The 21343-nt window shown below is 40.6% G+C and overlaps 1 protein-coding gene across 1 annotated transcript in view; it reads left to right on the top strand.

Annotated features, from left to right (window-relative positions):
• TGFB2 (transforming growth factor beta 2) overlaps window positions 1–17026 on the top strand; it is a 66249-nt gene extending 49223 nt beyond the window's left edge. Inside the window, exons 3-7 of the mRNA XM_074817894.1 lie at window positions 8035–8167; window positions 8286–8396; window positions 10727–10901; window positions 11477–11630; window positions 13486–17026. Coding sequence (XP_074673995.1) covers window positions 8035–8167; window positions 8286–8396; window positions 10727–10901; window positions 11477–11630; window positions 13486–13644 — 732 coding nt within the window. The 3' untranslated portion in view covers window positions 13645–17026. The remainder of the gene's footprint in view (window positions 1–8034; window positions 8168–8285; window positions 8397–10726; window positions 10902–11476; window positions 11631–13485) is intronic.
• The last annotated feature ends 4317 nt before the right edge of the window (window positions 17027–21343 follow it).

Here is a 21343-nt window from a genome sequence, read left to right as displayed (position 1 = left end):
ACAATGCAGGCAAGCGGAAGGGAAGAAAGAGGAGTGATTTGCAGAAGTAAAGACAGCATCCTAAAAGAAGCAGTAAGTCCAAATATTCAGATAGCAAAGAAAGTTGCATGCCAAAATGTTACAGTAAAATGCATGTGAACGTGACATAGGGCTGTCAGGGACAGGACCAAGGAAGAGGAAGGGCTTGGGAGACCTGTGCATAAAGGGGAGATGAACACAGGAGTACCTTGCAGGATCTAGGGGATTTGGCTAGAAGACAGGGGAACCCACTCTGTTTTTGTTGACTTTGTCTCCTCTTTGTAGATACTTTAATAAAACATAATGTGCCTCTGGCAAGTTAAAGCTAAATGCTAGATAAGTTTACAGGACTTTTTTTTTTGTTTTGCTTCATTTTATATAAAATCTTTCTTTGGAGCTATCTTAAAATCTCCTAAACAGCAGGAAATTGCACTCAATATTTCAGAATCTTCCAGGAGAAGGACCCCAGACCCTCCGTTCTTGTTTATTGCTTATACAATGCAGAGTCTTCCTGCCTGCTTAAGCATAAATCAGACTGAACGGCCTCAGGGCTGTATCCCCAACTTACACTGCACATGCATCTCCAGTGGCAGGAGGAAGGCCCTGCTTGGGGAACAAATAGAGAGGAAATCCCTTCTTAGGATCCATTCTCTTCCCAGAGCTCATCCCCTCACCACAGGGCGATGCAGTGAGTGAGCCACAGTGATTCCATAACATTTGACTTCCCCTCCTTTTTTGACCTGCTTTAGCTGCTCATCTCTTTAGCCCCCTTGCACTTCACCTTCTTTTACCTTTAAGTGAGTAGCAGCCAACGCTGTAAGAATCCTACTGCAGCTGTAGCCCATCCAGATATAAAAGGGTTTGGGTTATGTGTGCAATATGTTCTTTTTATTTGCAAGTTTTCATGAAGAACGTGTCTGGCAAGTTCTGAGCAGATGGATCAGAGAGCTATGGGTTTTTTTAAAACTTTGGCAAGTACTCCATACCTTTGTATTTTGGCAGGAACACTGCATCTCATATACTAGTCTCTAAAGATTCTGCCCTCGGTTTGAGCCTGATTCGGAGACCTTTGCAAATATTGGAGAGACTTCCATTGATAAGCAGGGGGGCTGTAAAGCCCTTTTAACTCGATAGCACTGAAGGCAGTCTGAATTACTCTTTTGCAGAAGCAGTTACAAGAAGAGCTTAAAAATTCGCACTGAGAATTTTTGAAAAAATACACAGTCAGTCTCTTGCACTACTGGCGATAAGAAGAAGCTAAGATTTTGGTAGCCAGCAGATTCCCAGTTATCTGGCAAAAGTTACTGCATGGAGGCTTGCACTTTACAACATATGTTTCCACATATAATGAGTAAGAAACTGGAGAGGTTTGCAACAGAATTAAGGGTTTGCTTATCCTTGTGTCCAAGATAGGATCAAAGACCTCGAACTCAACCAAGGAGTGAGAAAGGATTGAGAATTAGCGTGGTCATTTTTTTAACTGTAAGCTTCAGAAAGGGCTGGATGAAGTCCCTGAGAGCTGTCTGAGGACACCTTTGAAATCTGGAACTAGGCAGCGAGTGAATCTTTCAGTAGGGTTAATAGTACGTAAGAATTTGGAAACCACAAGCGGCTGCATATGCAGACCTTGGGAATCTGGTTATTCTGCTGCAGAGTGTTAGGCTGGGGTCCTCTGCAGGTTTCTTCTAGTTCAGAAGTGGTTATCCTAAACGGCAGTTTTCAGCCATGATGTTGTGCATAGCTGGACTTATCTCTGCTCTGATGTTAACCAGCATTAGCACATCATTTACCACTGGATCTCATTGTTTGGGCTTATTTACTTTGAGCTTTCAAGTACATGTCGGGTTATTTCTATTATTTTAAAAGGCCCTTGAATTTTCAGTGGAAACCATGGATAATGACTGATAAGTAAGAGGAAGATTAGTGAGCCTGCCAAGATGTTGTAATACACAAGAACATCGCAGGAGTCTGAAATGACAGAGAAGAGAAGGGAAGGAAGTTATCAGGGAGCCAACAGCATCTGGAGGGAGGAGATCAGACAGTCCAGAATGAATGGAGAGGAAAACAGATTAATAGCAGGTTTTTACAAGATAATGCCATATTTACTGCTATTCAGTGATTGCAGAACCCACACTGGATCACAGCAGTGACCATCCCAAGTTCCAGGGCAATGCAGCAGACAGATATTTTTAAGTGGCCATATGATCTTACTATTATGTTTTGAAAGTTCATCAACTTGTTTTAAGAAGCTGTAAGTCGCCAAAAATATTTCTTAACAGTTGGTGACCATAATTCTCCAAACTAGCTATAAAATGCCCTTGTTGTTGCTAAAGCTTGGCCTTTGATGTGTGCCTAGGGTTTTCTTGGCTGCAGCAGATGTATGTCATTGATGCATCGGCCTGTGTATCATCACTGCTGAACCACATTCAGTTTTTTGTTTGTTTGCTTGCTTGCTGGGGAGGTGATGAATTTATTAGCCAAAACTATTCCACTGTAAATTATACTTAATTGTAATTTTCCTATTCTTCTGCATCTGATTGTGGTAACTATAGAAGACTAGAAGTAGTTATTGGCCAGTAGTTATTGGAAATAAACTAAGCAAGTTGCTGTTTTGGAGCTCTAGTTATTTGAAAGAACCAGCGTGTCTTTCTGTCGAATTTTTTCCTTTTATGTGTGTAATGAGTCATGAAGACAGGCTGTTCTGGCATCTGCTCTCAGTGGTTATTGTCTAGAATACATACACTAATGTGTTCATTCAGTTATCCCCTGCTTTAGCTGCCTATATATATGAGAAGGGGAGTAGGCAAAGGAAAATTTGAGCAAAATAATTACATTTCTATTAACAGAGTCTTGGGTTTTGGAGGTTTTTTAGGGTTTGTTTTTGAACCAGTATAATTACACTGACACCAAACGCTGCTGTTCTACTTACATCAGCTTCTGATATACCCCATTTTTTAAAGAAGCCATGTTTCTGCTAATTTTGCAAACATTCTGCTTTGGTTTTTATCATGAATTACATAGTGTTCTCAGTGTACTTTACAGTTTATAAAATACAGACTAAGACAATCCTTGTCCTTATTTTTATATTCAGAACTGTGTGATAGTTACTTGAAAGTATAAACATGTGTGCATATAAACAGTTTCATCCTCCAGTATTTTAAAGAAGATTTCAGCTACTTGATACCTGAATTTTAAAAAAAATATATCAGTTAATGCTCTGCATTTGATCTGAAAAATAAGCATAACAAGTGACAGAAGTAATTTAGAGATCAGTATTTTCTGGAAATTCACTTGTCATTCTTCTGAAAAGAGTTTGTGACAAAACTAAAGCTTTTCACTGCTGAATGCCCTGGTCATGGTGACTTGGGATACGCTTCCAAGATAGCATCGTGGTCTAGCCTACTCTAATGGAGGAGGAGGAGCACAGACAAATCCCTGCCAGCAGAGCAGAGGGTCTCCCCCTGAAGACTGAGCAGAATGCCTTTGCAGAACCAATGAAGAGTAGATTTCAATGGGATTTATAAAATACCAGAAATCTGGCAGGCCCGATGAGGGTGGCATGTGAGTGCTGTCATCACCGTGATCCCCGACTGGGCTTCCTAAACATGTGTAGCTGTACAAGCAACAGCAATGCTTTGTTTGCATCTGGCTGCTCCATGAGCCCTTTCAAGCAATTAACTGTATTATTCATATATTCACATTTGTTTTGCCTTGACCTGCTGGCAGTAGCCGCATGTATGTGATATGTAGAGATCCTTCATGGATATTTGCAAGATAATTTTTTCCCCGGGTGTTTTTTAAGAAGGGTCAGAGTAGAAGAAAAATTGATGAGGGGAAGGTTAGCAGTGCCTGTAGAAAAAGATAGCTAGAAGACAGGGCTTAAGTGTACAAGATACTTTGTCAAGAAGAGATTAGCAAGCATTTTGGTGAACTATTTGATTTCCTGTGAAAGGAAGGAATCCCGTATAAAAAGAGGGTAGACAAAACCAAATTGTTCTTAGAATTTAGAGCATTGCTACTGAATGAAAATTACTCTGCATACTGGGCTAGAAGTCTGCTGGATAACCTTCTGGTAACAATGCTACCTATTCAGCTCATCCCCACACAATATGACCGTATGCGTATGTTCCCTGAATAATCCTTTATTAGAAAAGGCAGCGTTGCATTATCACTCTCTTGAAAGTGAGAGTAAATAAACAGATATACCTGGAAGAACATCCCCATGTTCAGAAACTGCAGAGATTCTGCACAACCTGAATTTTGAGTTTGTTGATTTTGAGCTTTCACTCACACATGTGAGAAGGTGTGCATGCTCACACCTGCACGCATGCAGTTGCTGTGCATCATCGGCTACTTGTGCATGCAGGTGTTTAAATGTGTCTCTTGTAAGCGAGGGAGATGAGGTTGTGTGTGTGGAAACTGTCTCTTACTCATGCAAGTGATTGAATCTATCACTTCTATGTGCATGTGGTGATGCACAGTACTCCCCCCATCCCAAAAGCCCTAGCCATCCATGTCATGACCCACAGACATACCAAACTCTTTCTACCTCTTTAAGAAGGGAGTGTTCAGACAAGGTGCCAGAAGAAATGAGAAAGGATTAAAGGGGAAGTTTAACTCAGTCTTCCTTCTCTCCTGTGGGTCTTTTTTTCCCCCTTGTCTTCTGTTAATATGTTTAGTGCACTGGAAACTCTTTTGCATGAAGGCCTACTTTTTAAGCCTTCATTTAGCTCCTACAGATACAAGTTTTGCAGCAGTGTTTCTGGTAACAGTGATTGATGTGGTTGCGATGGGCTAAGCATAAAGGGAAGGCAGTGTTTATAGGCAAGGCAAGGCAATGTTTATAGGTAACGGTAGTATCTTTTCTAAGACCAATCAGTATAGTTGGAAGAAGTAGACAAGCTCTCAAGCACAGAAGCTGCAAGGCACAGAAAGGGCTTTTCTCCTTTTTTGCAACTACACTAGTTGATCTAATAGGAAGACAGTATTGGAAATACTGAAAGAGAAGTTTTTCAATGGGAATATAGGCTTGAGGGTGTATGGGAAGAGAAAGGTGTGTTGCTTATGGGGAAGGTAAGACCAGAAATTCAGTGGAAAGTACAAAGAAGCAAGCCAAAGGGGGAAAATGGCAGAGAAAACCTAAAATGCTTATCTCATGTGATAATCTCTGGAAGACTCATTTGAAGAATGTATTGTAGCTGTAAAAATTTTTGATAGGTTCCTACAAAGAGGCCACTTTGTTTACCACGGTGTTGAGTGCAGTTGCTTCAGTGTGGATGGAAACATGGAACGCAGTGTAGGTAAAAAAGTGAAGACTAGCCTTCATCAGGTTATTTTGTGGGAGGAAATAGACTCTGAGGATCCAGCCTAGGTTTTTATCATCCATTAGTTTTCTACATTTGCAATGATGTAACAGAAAAAGAAGGAAAAAATTGAAATGGTGAGTCTAGAAGATCATTCTTGCTTACAAGCAATCAGGTTATTAAGGTCATACATCACCCTAAGACTTAGCCCAGGAGAAGGAGATTGAAGCAGACACGCTAATTTCACTAAGCATGGCACTCATGCACTTAACAGCCTTTTGCTTAAGAACCCCTAGTGCCTGTTTAACCCATGATGTCAATTGCGGAAATTATGCCATACTTAGTTTGTGGCTTTTTAGCTCATTCTTCATAATTTTCTTCCTGAACATGCAGCATAAACAACGTGGAGAGAAATCTCACTTTCAGATATTGTAGATACCATAGTATGGATAATATCTAGCTCTTTTAATCCATAGTGTCCATCCTGTCACACAGTGCCCTACAGTTCTGAAACCTGCAAACGCTTTTCTTGTCATTCATCGGTGAGGATGGATGTTCTCTGTACCATTGGATTCATGCAGTGATGGTTTCTTGTACTTTTACAAATGCCTTTCATGCCAGGTACACACTGCCAGCCTTCAACTTGGTCTTTTGATAGCAATAGGATTGGGATAAAGACACTTTATTTTGGGTACCAAGGCACAGCTGAGTCTTCAGAACATATCTAAGACCAATTATAGTTAACATCAGGAGATTGCTTTTGGCACATTACTTTTAGCTCCTTACATCACTGCCAAAACTGAGGTATGCAGTTTCTGGAGTCTTTGGAAAGATATGACTGTGCAGAAAGGAAGAGAAATGAGCCAAGTTCTTGTGTCCCATTTGCCTCACACACACCCCCACCCCAACACATCTTTGCAGAATGACAGCTGCATTACATCCTCAGAAACACTTGAGCTGACCTGATAAAGACCAAAGGGAAGGCAAAGTTATATTTGTACTTCTCTGGGACTTTCCCAGCATTGATTACTGATTCTCTCATCCCTCTGGCCTCTGGCATTTCTGAGCAATGGTAGTCCCCTTGCTGCTGCCAGACTCTCTGTAAACAGTTGTTCAAACACTTTGTTTGAAGGTTGCCTCATAAAAAGGAGTCCCAGTGCTCAGTGTTTGAGTGCCCTCAGTTTGTACTGGGGAACTCAGCATTGCCTACTAGGGGCACTTAGTAATTTTCTGGACTTGGACCAGCATTTCATGTCTTTTAGCTAAATGTGTTGATCAGAAAGAAGGCAAAGAGCTTGTCATGCTGCTGTTCTTCTCGTAAGACAAATGTTATTGTGGGAGCTGCGCTGTTGGCCTTTGAGAGGTCCAGCACTCCCTTTAAATAAATAGGGAGACTCCACGTGTTGGACAGAATATGGCCTTTTCAAGCCTGCTTTTCTGTTTAATTATGAAAAGCCTAATTTTATCATGATGACATAATTTCGCACCTCTTTCGAAATATTTTTCTTTACATGTATTACTCAGTTTCACCATTGTTTTATTCCAGCAGCGTTTGCTAGATGTCAGGTTGGTCTGGGCTGAGAAAATATGAGCAAACAGTGAGACATTGTCAGTTATTCATTTGGAGATGGACTTGGATGTAAAAGAGGAAGAACCCGAAAAAATATATGAAGCTGCACAGCTGGCATGCTGAAAGTTACAAAGTGATATTATTGTGTGGTGTCTTGATTGGAGTTGATTTAATGTTGTATGGCATTCCAGCTTCCTGCATCACAAAACTATCAACATAGTAATAACCAGGAAACCAGAAACCTGTTAGCAGCCGAAAGTCCGGTTGTTTTCATCCTAGAGTTAGGGTAAATAATAGCAGGCTATGCTCGTGTTGTATGTGGGAAGGCACTAGCTGAATTGTTTAGATAGGAGGAAGACTGTGGGCACTTGAAATTCAAGGCATTCAGTGCTGTATCTTGAAAGAGGGGGGCTGGGTTTCTTTTGTACAGGTATTTTTTTATTACGTGCTTAGTAGCAAGCTTTGCTGAAACTTTTGACACCAATACAAATACAGCTGTATCAAAGTTTGGATGGCAGCAGCATTGCCTGTTGCACAAATGCATGTGTGGCCATGATTCACACCAGGCTGTCTGTACATGCCACTAGGTTATCTCCATGGACAATAACTTTTTTTCTGTTTAATGTATGACTAGTACCTGAAGTCAGAGGGAAGACTGGAAGCATGAATAAGGCAATATCATACAGATTAGTTATGGGTGAGCAATATAATATATTCAGTGTACAGACTACATTTTTTGCTTTACTTTAGCATCTGATATTGTGCTCTAACCAGTGTAAGTATTACCGAAGAAAGTAAAACAGCCTCTTTTGATGTTCCAGTTAATATGATCTCGTGACTGCTTGTGTTGCGGAACAAGTTTTCAGGGCAGTCTTCCTGTGTGATTTCTCTTAGGAAGGTATATGTGATGGCATGTTTTGCTTGGGAGCATAAGCTGATTTCATTATGGTGTTTTCATATCATCTTCCTTTCCCCATGCCTCCTAAGAAAATTCTTTCTGAAAATGTGCCTGAATGTACATCTGCTGCATGGATGTTTGAGCTGTAATAGTTTCTTCTGCTATTTTATAATGTTGGTGATTTATTTTAATAAAAACCAGGCAAATGTTAACCTGTAGGCAATCATATTTTTGGTTTTTTGCAGGTTCTAAAATCTAAAGAATTATCATCACCAGGACAGCGCTACATTGACAGCAAAGTAGTTAAAACAAGAGCTGAAGGAGAATGGTTATCTTTTGATGTCACTGAGGCTGTACATGAGTGGCTCCATCACAGAGGTGACAACAAGTGCTCTTTGCCTTCACTCCTGCCCCAACTGCTGCTCCATTAACTCAGCAGTATTTCAGGGTGATTCCATGTGTAAAAACCAACTCCATTTATTTTTATGTTTTGCAGACAGGAACCTTGGATTTAAGATAAGCTTACATTGTCCATGCTGCACCTTCGTGCCTTCCAATAATTATATCATCCCAAATAAAAGTGAGGAGCTTGAAGCAAGATTTGCAGGTAATGAGAAAAAAAAAAACCCAAACCCTTTTTAAAATGTTGTTGTGCTTACTAGTTGAGGAGGGAAACAAAGAGCCATTACTGCCTCTAAATGGCATTCAGCTGATTGAAAACTTGCTCATTTGAGGCTCGATTCTCAGCTGGTAGGAAATGGTAATGAAGGCACAAGGGTAAAACTGTATCAGCTGAACTATTCTAAAACCAGATGGCGTGAATAAGCCATCTCATTCCATGCATGCAGCTTCGATGTCCTTAAGTGTCTGTGTTACAGTTGGCAGCACACGTACCAGATATACATACAATTCTGGATGTAGGGAAGACTGTTGCACAGTAGACCATCCACTGTTGGATAGTCATGAGAAAAATTACTGAATATTTTTACAATAAACCCTTTGACTGCTGTCCATCCTAGCACTGTAATGGTTCAGGCTTAGTAGAGAAGGCTACTGCTGAAAAGTAGGATTAGGGTGGTGTCTGGCACACATGTAAACTGCTCGCAGTAGATATGTGGCTGAGCATGGTGCATTTTATGAGTGTCAAACAATCTTGTTCTGGCAAATTTCCAAAGTACAGGCAAGGCAACAGTTGGCTTCTTTGCTTACAGAAGCACCTTCCTTTGTCCTCACTGAGTACAGAGGGTCCCAGTCTTTGTAGGTACCTGCACACATACTTCCAGCTCTTCAGGCACACTAAATATCTGCAGCTACTCTTTTTCTTTTTTATTTTTTTTTCTTTTTTCTGGTCATATCAGTAGTATTTTAAATTAGTCTGAACAATGGCATTAGTTGCTTTGGGAAGAGCTAAACAATAGGTGCCAGACATGTATAAGTGTCCTACAGTATTTTACTGGCAGTGTGTTGTGGATCGAAGAAACAGCAGTGGTGTGCCTGACGATGTGCTCCTACTTCCAGCAGTGGAAGTCTGATTCTCAAGTGAAGTCAACAGAACTACATTAGTTACCATTGATTATATATCTACACTGGCGCTTAGAATTTAGTGTAACTTATTTGTATATTAGTTGCACAAAGTATTTTTGATGCTTGCAGTTAACTTGGTAACAAAAGATTGAATTGAGTGGGCATTTAAAAACAAACAACAGTGTGTAGTTAGGGTTATGGATGTGTGTGCTTCTTATGGACAACAGATCAAGGTCACATAAGCTCCCTTGTGTTTTTAAGCCATTAAAGTTTCAGTTTCAGAGAGGGAAATGTTATTTAATTGACCATGCTGTAGTTATCATCCACCAGTACATATAAAACTATGGCTATATTAGAACCAACCCAAATTCTGTTTAGACAGTTCTGATTTCTTAAAGTATATCATGATTTGGTTTATTTGTATTCCAAGGATTTGGCTATATTCCTTGTCAACTGTTAAGTTTTCTAACCATTGTTTCACTGTATTGGAATTTTTTCTCTAAGTCCATGTATTGTACATATGATTAAAGCCATTGTATGTATTTAAAAAATTGTTAGTATGCTATTTGGTTGCTGTAATTGCAAATGTTACAAAAAGAAAAGTGTATTGATAGTATTATCTGGTTCAGGAGGTTAATTTTCAAAAGGGTCTTAGCAACAGGCATAACATGAGCTGTTTGGACTCCTAGGAAAGGCTAATACCTTGAGTCTTTTGCCTGTGTTATTGTCATGATAAGAAGCTAGTAAGGGAGTTAGTGTTTCAAGAGAAAATACAAAATGTGAGGTCATCGATTGGCACTTCAAAAAGAAATATTTTGATCAATGTCCTTTCATGCCCATACACAAGGAAGGGCTACAATAATTGGCTTTCTGGGAAAAATTAGCAGATTTATAAATAAACTGGCAGTGGGAGACAGAGTATTTACAAGCATTAGAAAGAGGTAAATGTGATAGAGAAAACTAATGGGGTGGAAGTAAGCAGTGGGAAGTGTGGGTGAAGTATCCAGAGCAGCTTTAATGGTGTTACAGTGTTTTAAAAGGTACATAGCTGTTCAAAGATAGGAATACTGCCCTAAGTGAAGTGACAAAAGCATCACTGCTTGGGGCATTTGAAACTAAGCAATGCAGATGCAGTGACTGAAGTAATCTGTTACTTATTGCAACAGTTCTGGTAAATGTACTGAAATGCCATTAAATGGCTGTAGATGTGGGAGGGCTGTTACAATAGATAACATGAGGACTGTGAATATCTTAGGGGTCCTGGGTTGAAATTTGCCCCCGCTTCCCCATTAAACATGCTCAGCTGCCACCATCATTGCCCAGTTTCTGAGAGAATTTTTTTAAAGAGATGGTTTATTTAATTTGTGAAGAAAAAGCAACACAATGTTTATCACCAAAATGTATTTTTTGAAGGTATTGATGACTACACATATTCCAGTGGTGATGTGAAAGCTTTAAAGTCCAATAGGAAAAAATACAGTGGGAAGACCCCACATCTCCTGCTAATGTTATTACCCTCCTACAGACTTGAGTCGCAACAGCCCAGTCGGCGGAAGAAGCGTGCTCTAGATGCTGCCTATTGTTTTAGGTAACTATGCATCCGTATTCAGTATACTTACATAGTAGTACCAGCCTGTGAGGTGTAATGCAGTTTCTTATCACATTTCTTTACGGTTGGCGTTTATACAGAGCGCGGACCCTCATTTGCAGCCCCATGGGGTCTGTGTGCAGCAGGTATCTGCCCAGTGGTCTCCAGTCCTGCAGAGACAGTGGCAGATGAGGAAGGAGGGTTGTGGCCTTGGGAAGCAGAAGCTGAGTTCCATCTGGGATGATTCCCAGACCCATCAGCCCCATAAGTACAGCCGAATTATCACCTCCACTGAGCTCATGTAGTCAGAGGCCACTTGGTAGGACCTGAAGAATAATACTTACTAGTCCTCCAGGGAAACCATTAACTTTGTCTGTATAAGCAAGTCCTGCCATGTCTAAGCATCTGATTTCAGCTGCAGTATATGCTACTATTGATGTGATTTGGTTGTGAATTTTTGGGACTCAGACTTGCCTGCCTGTAAAGCATCATTCAGGGAACAAGCAACTGGATTATTTTAAGTCCTTGTGTTGTCTTTTATGACTGATGTGTTTGTCTGTATTTTTATTCCCCAGGAATGTGCAGGATAATTGCTGTCTGCGTCCACTTTATATTGACTTCAAGAGGGATCTTGGCTGGAAATGGATTCATGAACCTAAAGGATATCATGCTAATTTCTGTGCAGGAGCCTGCCCGTATTTGTGGAGCTCAGATACTCAGCACAGCAGAGTAAGTAATGATTTTGCTAATTTTCAGCTTCTATTTTATAACTGCAGGGTGAAATATGTTTCTAGGACTGACGTCAGCACCAGTGCCCAAAGCTTGTATTTATTACCTCAGTAACCAAGGATGATGAAATGTGGCCCTATAGAGGGACTTGCACATGGCCTCGAGCTAGTGTGGAAGCAGTAGGAGTGTATTGGCCCAGAGATTTTTTTTTAAAATGTGTTCATCCATATGACATATGGATGGATTGAATGCTTTTTGTGAGTATGAGCTTGGTGTAGCTTTGGGAGGTGCACGTGAGTGGAAGATGGCACAATGAGTTCAGTCAACAAAAGCACTAAGGGAGACACTAAGAGAGTAACAAAAGGGCTGAGTTGTACCACCTGATTATCACCTACTTTTATGACCTGCCATTTTTTATTGTTACTGATGTGCCACCATGCTGAATTTCATGAAAATGTACTGATGGACGTACTTCTTTTAATTCAAAGGATGTATTCATTCTTGTACTTTGAAGATTTATATGCGAAGGAGGAGCCTTCCGTCTGGGATGCCAAAGAATCAATAGTTGTTTGAGATGGGACTTCTTATTTTAGGGATTGGATTAGCCAGCTGCCTTAGGATGAGTAGTATTCTGCTGTGTAGCACTTATTTCTCTCAACTGTCAATAGGGATGTCTAGACAGTAAATGCAAGAGGCAGACATTTGCATCACAGTTGTCATAAAGTAAGAATTTCACCCTCATGTCCATACTAAGAATGATGTCTCCCCTTTTTCAAGCCTCCCTCAAAATACTAGATCAGTGTCAGCCAGCAGGGAGAACTCTTCATGTCCAAGGGGCATCTTGCTTTCCCTTTGGTCTGTAAAGCCATGATAGTGTGGTTTTCCTGAACTTACAGACCCAGGTATAGCTATCCTTTGTAGCTGTCACTGGCTGTGGCATTGTACTATTATCAGTGTCAGCAGGCAGAGGTATAAATAAGGTATGTTTCCATGCTGGTGTGGAGTAGTAGTGTACACGTTTTGGAGCAACACTTGTTTTTAAAGGAAAGAGGAAGAATAACTGTCATGGTCACAAATATGTGGTTTGGGTAGTTGCCCAAGGAGTCAGAAGTTGCTTAATAAAGTAGTTAGTGTTGCTGTCCTGAACAGATCTTCTGTCTCTCTAAGCTGAAAATGTTGTGCTGAAGTTCTAGGAAAAGGTCACTTGGTGTTTGGCTAACACATTAATGGCATCCTCAGAAATACCTATGCATCATCGGCGGGTAACCCTACATACTTCCCTTGCAGAGAACCGTGCATATGAATCTGATGTGACATAAAGCAGTAGCGCTACTAACTTCACCGCAGCTGATTCTCAAGAGGAGTAACTGCAGCTTGAATCCTGGTGCTTACAGGGTGGCATTAATGGATTTCATAAAATGTAGCCAGAGGAAAAGCAGAGGAGTGTTACGCTCTGAAGGGCTCTCTTCTCCCTTTGGTGCACTTGTAAAGCCAAAATCCTGTAACAGCAAATGGCAATTCTGAAGATACAGATAAAAACCTTTCAGTTTCTTCTTTCCATATCAATACAGTGTGCGTGTTGATTCAAAGGGCTACGCTTTCAAGGCAGGCCCCAGCCATATCCCCATTTTGAGGTTTAAGACTGTGTGGATAAAACCTTAGGAAACTGAAGCAGATTGTGACACCAGATTGAACTGGAGAAGCATAAGTATTAAAATCCAGGAATCTTCATACTGCTTTCAGTGAGCTCTCTCTCAGGCACTGTGGGAGGAAGCGATGCAGAAAGGAATTTGCTCTGCAGTGGCAGGAAGACAGAGGTAGCTGCCTTAATCTCTTTTTTCCTTTCTCCTTCTAGGTACTCAGCTTGTATAACACCATAAATCCAGAAGCTTCTGCCTCTCCATGCTGCGTGTCCCAGGATTTGGAACCCCTCACCATCCTCTACTACATTGGCAAAACACCCAAAATCGAACAGCTGTCCAACATGATCGTAAAGTCTTGCAAGTGCAGCTAAAGGATACCCCTGAAACAGCATGATGTGTGTGTATTAAAAAAAATAACCAAGGAAAAAAAGAAAGAGAGCGAGAAGGAAAGAAAGAAAAATGAAAACCCAGGTTCATCAGTGTTAAAAGAAAAAACAAAAAAAGAAGAAAAAAAAAGCGGTACTAGTCTGAACTGTTTGAAAGTTTGTTTTATTTTTTTTAAACTGGCATCTGAAGCAAAACATTGAAGGCCTTTATCCTACATTTCACCTACACATAGTGTGAGATAGACAAGAAGCAAAGTTAAAGAAAAAAAAAAAAAACCTTTTAAAAAATAAACACTGGAAGAAATTTGTTAGTGTTACTATGTGAAAGGAAAAAAACAGGAAAATCCCATGAAGTGGAGTTGCTGTATCTGTCCCGTGCCTTACTTGATCTCTCTGTATTGTTACGCAATAGGCATCCTACCCATTCCTCTTAGTTGTAGAGTTAACAGTGCATTATTTATTTGTGTGTAAAAACTATCAAATGAACATTTCCGTATCGCCATTGGAAAAAAGAAAACCAGCCAATGTGGACAAAGTGGAGACCAAATAAGCTGCCAGAAATATATATAAAGCCTAAAGGAACACAAGCTCAAAAGAATCAGAAAAGTAATGGTTAGTTTAGTTCGATTAAAATAGAAATCAGTTATTACATTATTGAGAAACTCTGCCTTTAAAATACCTTATTTTTCATGCCAGCTGCCTAGAGAGGCTTCTTGTAAGGTCTCAAACCCTTGTTTTAAATACTGAATAATTTACTAATAAAGGACACTCTGTTTCAGTCTCAAAGACAAGTCTATAAGATTTTTTTTTTTTTTTACTGTAAATGATTTAAAATGTCAGTTTAGTAAACCAGTGAAATATTTAACATGTACTGGTCTAATCTTCAGACCTTAATATGTTGCTGTATAGCTATGCTATGGGATTTTTTTGTTCTTTTGGTATATGTAACCATACCTAGAGTATTACAATAGGTGGGTAGTAAAAGCCAGCTTAATTGGAAACATATCTGTAGATCTCTATTTGTAAACTATTAAAAAATTAAGTACTTTATGTGTAATGTGTAAATTTTCACCATATTTTTGTACTCTGTAATACTGTCAGCTCTCATGAGTTTGAATTTGAATTTGGGGCTCTTTTTGATCACTCAGAATCATGTGTTTCCCTCTAGCTGGCCAGTATGAGTAGAGTCCCTGTATTTTGACTTGCACTACAAATACATGTTTTATAATAATTGCTATACATGTGCTTTGTATATTGTTCATCATTATGACATAAGCTACCTGACTCCATTTGTTTTTCTGTTTTATAAAAAGGATGGATTAAAGCAATCTCTCCGCCCCTCCTCCCCTCCCTCCTCAGTTGTCCCAGTTTGTAACACTTGAACACAATGCGGTTCAGATTCCTAGACCTTTTTATTTCCTTTCGGCTATAGACATTCAAACAGATGGGCAGGGAGCAAGGTGTTGCAAGAAGAGATGTCCCAGCCTGGCTGAGGCGAGGCAAACCCTTGCAGAGAATGACATTCACCACTGTGCAGAAAGCTGGTAGGAAGCGTCTGCCACGGCGATGCCCCAAATGGGGTGTGAGCGGGATCAGTTTGCCGTCAGAGGCCGTGTGTTGGCCTCGCACACAGTGGGGTCTTGCCCCCGCAGTTAGTCCGTGGGACTGATCCTGCTCCTGCTGCAGCTAACAGAGGTTTGCCTTTAACTTCTGCAGCAGCATGGCACGCCCCTTTAGACTGTTGGTGTGTGTGTAAGGATTTGCAGGATCAGACAGACCCTTGATTTTTGAGAGTTTGCCATTTTTTTTTCAATTGACTTCACATTAAAGCTTCTTTGGAAAAAAGAGAAGGAAAAAGGAACGTGGGGTTCCTAGGATTTTGTTGTAATAAATATGGTAGAGGGAGTAAAAAAAATAAAATTCCACGTCACATACTTCACTTACAGAAAGCCCCAACCTAAATGAGCAAAAAAATCATGAGGAAGACGTATTCAGTTCATTTCACATGATGAATGGTTTTGCACAGCAAAGCTGGAAAACTGCGTTAGAAGCATACTACTTGGATGAAAAGGACGTTTTCTGTCATTGACCCGAGCGGTGTCGGGAGGACACTCCTGAGCTTGATGTTGTCAGCTCCAGTTTTAAGAAGTGCAATTTCTTTGGCTTCAGCAGAACACTGATGCAAAACCGAAGTGCCGCAGCGGCTTGCACATGCAGCTCCTCAGGACTTCGGTAGAGCCTGTGCTTATTGCCTAGATGGAAACCTAGCCCCACAGATGATCTAATCCCACCCGTTGACTCAGCGCAGAGGAGGAGGTATGTTAGACTTCTGATTTATTTAGTGAGTTGAGATGAACAAGTGAAAAATCTCTCCTGCTAACACTTGCTTGAGCCAGACTTACTCCAGTGAGAAGATGCACTGAACTCAGTGAAACTCCTCAGGGTAGTAAATACTCTGGATTTTGCTGTATACGGCAGCAAAATTAGTTTTATCAGGTTCAGTATGAGAACTGTATTTTTGTTGGACAGGAAAGGAGACAAGGATGAACACATTTTACAAAACTTAAAAATGTTTTTGCAATTCTCTGCTATTGGTAATGCAGCTCAAAACCAGTTTTGAAGCTTTGAAAAAGCGGAATAGGAGATAGCATAGTTGTCCAACTATACTCACTATGCGCTGGACACAGCTGAAAACTTAAGTTTGGATTTGGAATTTTTCTCCAAATTTAAGTATAAAACCTTATTTCTATGAGTCATTACCCCGAGGTCAAATACTTTTTTTAAACTTTTTTTTCCTCAAAATGCACTGATAGTATTTGAAATACTCTATTAAAAAGCTCCTAAAATTTTTTGTTTGTTTATTTGGTTTCCCTTTAATTACTAAGGATGTTAGGCCTGATCCTACAATGTACAGAACTCATGGGTGAAATTCCCCTCTACAGAGTGGGGTAATGTGAGTCCTAAGCACCGCTCAGGTCTGATGTAAATCCCCCTTGAATGATGTTTAGATGGGTCTGCAACAGCTCAAGGACTTTGTGCCAGAGGCCTTATCGTGACGAGGTAATTGCCACTGTCTGAGCAAAGTCCCTGAGAACTGGTAGGAAACGTTCAGCACCTCGCAGATCAGACCCAAGGGGCTGACTGGGGCTGAGGGGGAATCTTAGCACTTAGCTGGGTGGGGTAGGACAGCATTTTTTATGTGTTTAGCATCAATACAATTGTATGGTTGGCATGGTTTAAAGGAGAAAAAAAAAAGGAACTTAAAGGACAGCTGTGTTGTACTTTGGTGATCGATTACTCTGTATTTTAACACATTGTATGTCTGTTTTTGTGGTGCTCTAGTGGTAAATAAATTATTTCAATTATATGCTGGTGTTGCTTTCGTATGGCAGCGTTCTTCTGGCGAAGGCGATTCCTCAGCTCTGGCTCAGCTTAATCTCTGCAAAGCCTGATTAGGTGTGTGATTTTAGTGTGTGAGACCTTGATGCGGTCCAGCACAGGCTGAGGTGAAGAGCAGCCATCCAGGGTGAGCATGAATCACATCTGCTCTAAGGATTGCTTTCACCTCAGCCACTACTGTGTATTTCTTCGTCTGTAGGCAAGAAGTAGCTTCTGGTTGAGTGCTCCAGGCAGCAGTGCTGTCCCATGTGTGTGCAGGACAGGTACTGCCCGGGCAGGAACGGTGTTACCCCACGGCCCCACTGTGATCTCTCACCAGAACCATGCCCTGGCAGTCCTGTTACTGCAGGCACCAGTTCTGGAGGCTTTCCTCTCTGGTAGAGTATCCCAAAGTAGTTTCTTCCTCGCTTCTGTAGTGCTGTTGGAGGTGAGAAGATGATCTGTTTCATGATGTCCATACACTGAGTGGTCCCTCACGGTTGCATCCTTCAGTAGAGCTCAGTGCAACTGTTGGGTTTGTATGTTGTACAAAATAGTCTACAATGTGATGAGATGGGGTATTGGAGGAGAGGCAACAGACACAAATTGGAACATGGCAAACGCGGGCTTCGTGAAAGGAAAATATTCTTACAGTGGAGGTGGCCATGCCATGGAACAGGTTGCCCAGAGAGGGCATGACATCTCCATCCCTGGAGATGCTCAAAACTGTCTGGGCGAGACTCCAGGCAGCCTGCTCCCACTGCGCCTGCTCTGAGCAGGAGGTTAGGATGGAGACCCTGCAGACCCCTGCCCACCCCCAGGAATCTACAGACAGTCATGGTCCAACCCAACCACTATTTCTGTCACTGGCTAACAGAGCACAAGAAACCCTGGTGCTCAACTGCCTCAGCTATTTCAGTTTGCCAGCAGCAGCCACGTAGCCACATGGATGTGGGTTTTTTGACAGAAAATAGGATTCCCCAGTTTGTTGTAAGTGTCTCTCCATGCACTCTGCAATATGCAATTGCATTATCTAAGCAAATAAGAATTAAGGAGTCTGGTATTGCAGCTTTATCAGATTTTCTGCAGCTCTAGTCAAATAAATAAAACTGATGGGAGGAGGGGCTGCAGGATTGAATCATTACTTTTAAAGTTGATAAAATCATATATGAAAATGCTTCCAGACCAGAGACTGATGATGAGAAGGGGTGAACATCTGCTGTTCCTGGTGTCTTCTCTGGGATATAAGGGGTGAAAAGCATTTCTTGGCATGAATGAAAGAATATGTTTATGCCAGATTGTTTAGTGTTGTTGTGATAAATTATAACAAATGGACCCTGTGGTCTGTGAATATGTGTTTAAGAATGCAACTTGGGACGAGCATTAAAACAATCTTAGGGGCTATTTCACCACAATTATGCTTCAGCCTTACAGTGACCTGTCTTAATTGATTTCAGTGAGTTTATACTAGCATAAAGCTATGGTCCTGCAAAATAAAAAAAAAAAAAAAAAAATTGCCAGATACCAATTTTCATTCTATATTTAGTTATCCAGCTATATGCTTTGACAGGAATGTAACCTGCCAGCCCCATTCTTACCCAAGGTAGCCCTCATGCAGTGAGGTGAGAATACTTTGCAGTACTGTCTGTTTTATTTCTCAAATCAGTGAAGAGCATGAGGGTTGACTGGAAATTTTAGATGGGAAAGTGGTTGTGGTGCCTGCAACTAAAGAGGAACAAGTGGAGGGAACACAGTGTGCTAAGAGAGATTTTATAGCATGGGGCTGAAAAGATGGATAATGAGATTTATGCAGAATATTTTGATGCTGGGCTTGTCTTTTGCTTTCTATAACACAGCCTCTCCAGACTGTATCAGTGAAGCCCTTGCTGCTCTGCTTGAATCAAATTGTGGTTAATAAATGTGGAATATTCAATATAGGAAAAAACCCAAACCATGTAAATGTCTTGAAAACCATTTTTTAGGCCAAAATCTGCCTCTTAGATCAGACAGAACAGATTCTATGAGGAGCCATGAGTTCTGGAAGAAAATAAACCAAGAGGTTATGTAATTATATGTGGTTATAAAGTAGATGTGAAGTAATGTAGTTGGCTTGTCAGTGGGTATGGGTGTAACAGTAATTTCTTCATCTGTATAAAAATAAAATTAAATGGAACAGAAAGCTGATGAGAACTTCCAATCAAATTTGATATGCTCATTTAATGAAGTAACCTGCTGGAATCTAATACAGAACCCCTGGGGTATAAACCTTTCTTAAAACATATGGTGGCCCAAGAAACAAATATTTCCTTTGAATGGGGTGTTTTAGTGCCAAACCAAGGTGATGGCAGGAATGGAGGAAGGGTCAGTGGTCACTGATCTCTGGGTCTCAGCACTGTTTGCACATACTGTAGGCAGGTTCCAATTAAAAGATCCACGCAATTCATGCCAAAGACATTTACCACAAGAAAGGGAACAAGGAAAATACAAATGGCAAATGGGACCTGAGTCTCTTTTTGTTCAGTGAAGTACACCATAAAGCTCAGAAAAGAGTTCTTACATACTATTTGATCCAGTTAATTAGAGATTGATCAAAATATTTATATGTGAGTACACTTTTTACTAAAGTCAAAAATCAAGTGTTTGAGGCTCTGATGTAGTATTCAAACCTGAACAACTTTTACAAAATTCAGTTAGGTCCAATCCCTGCAACTGGTTTTTAACCAAACTTTAATCACCAAACTCACTGCTGGGGTGTGTAAGGCTTTTAGCTGAAGATGCCAGAAGTTCTTACACTTGAATAGCTCTGAGCATGCCAGATGCAAATCTCACAGAATAGTCTTGTAATTTTTTTCCCAAGAACAAAGATCTATAAATCTAATTGCCATTCATAGCAATGGCAGTCAGTGACAGTCAGAGTGTCCCTATATATCAAGGTGGTTCCCAGAGAACCGGTAGTGGGACACCACACCTTAGGTCACCTCATTCTTCAGTGATTAAAAGACCAACATTATGGGACTATGTGATGGTTTTTTTGCCATCTGATGGAACCCATGTGAAATGAATTGATGGCTTAATTCCAGTTCCTAGTGTAAACTTGTTGGCAGTCTCCAAGGACATGCAGACTAATTTCATCCATTAAAAGCAGAAAATATCTTTATCCAGAAAAACCCGCTTTTTTTTTTTTTCTTTTTTTTCCTTTGGAAAAATGTAAATATAAAGGACAAAATATGCAGCAGTTCATGGGCAAGTTATGCATTCCTCTGCAGTGTGTAACCTGTTCTCAAAGAGGAGGTCTGGATCAATTTGTGAACTTCTGGGAGGGAAAGCTGGATTTGGAGATATTCTGAAATATATTGTTTCCTCTGCTTCTTCTGTGAAACACTCAACTACAAAAAAGCCAAAAGACTGTAAATAAGAATACGAACTGACTTTATTTTTTCACATTGATATCCAGCTATGATGGATAACACAGGAGGTGAATCACTGCGGATCTTGAGCATCAAATACAGCCAACTGATGTACGCAAAGTTGGGTCACAAAAAGTAGAGCAGGAAAGATGAACACAACAGAAGGTTTATGTCAGCATAAAGTATAGGCCCTATGTAAAACCACAGGAAAGCTGGACTGGTTTTTATTGTACTTTTTGCTTTGGACTTGGCTGTGCTTCCGTAACACAAAGGGCTGTTCCCATTTCTCATCCTTTGTCTTGGAATAGGGGTGTCTTTAGGGAGGTAGGAATTTACCTAGAAATAACTGAAAGCCACTGGTACATTTTGAGATCATTATCAGTCAGGAGACATAATTTAAGTGAGCTGTTAACACGACCTTAATTAACTTTTCCCGTAGCTAAGCACCCCAACTGCTCTCCTGGCCTCTATCTCTTCTTTTAATATTAAAAGTTCCTCCACTGCTTTGTGGTAACAGATGGTGTCTGTCAGGTAGTTGATATCTCAGCGAATATACCAGGGACTGAGGAAGAGATCTCAAGCATTAAACCTGTGGGTTTCTCTAGTGTCAGGTGTAACACACCAGGTGCTCTGCAGGCTGGACACAAAGCAGGACCTCAAATGCAAATACTGTGTCTTGGTCTTCACAAATCCCTCATGGACTCAGTCAAACAACTATCTCACTGATCAGACCTTCTCCCTCCTTCTAAGCAGTGCAGGTGCTATCAGTGACTCTCATCCATGCCAGGGGAAATCCATCCTCAGAAGCTGGTGAACATGTATATGCAAAAATATGTGTCATGGGTTGCAGATATGAAACCCCCCTCTGCACACCTACCAAGAAGAATGCACATAGCAAG

Source organism: Strix aluco, chromosome 3 (genome assembly GCF_031877795.1).
Source record: "Strix aluco isolate bStrAlu1 chromosome 3, bStrAlu1.hap1, whole genome shotgun sequence".
Lineage (NCBI taxonomy): Eukaryota > Metazoa > Chordata > Aves > Strigiformes > Strigidae > Strix > Strix aluco.
Note: the sequence above shows the minus strand (reverse complement) of the source record. Positions and strands in the feature narration are given on the sequence as shown.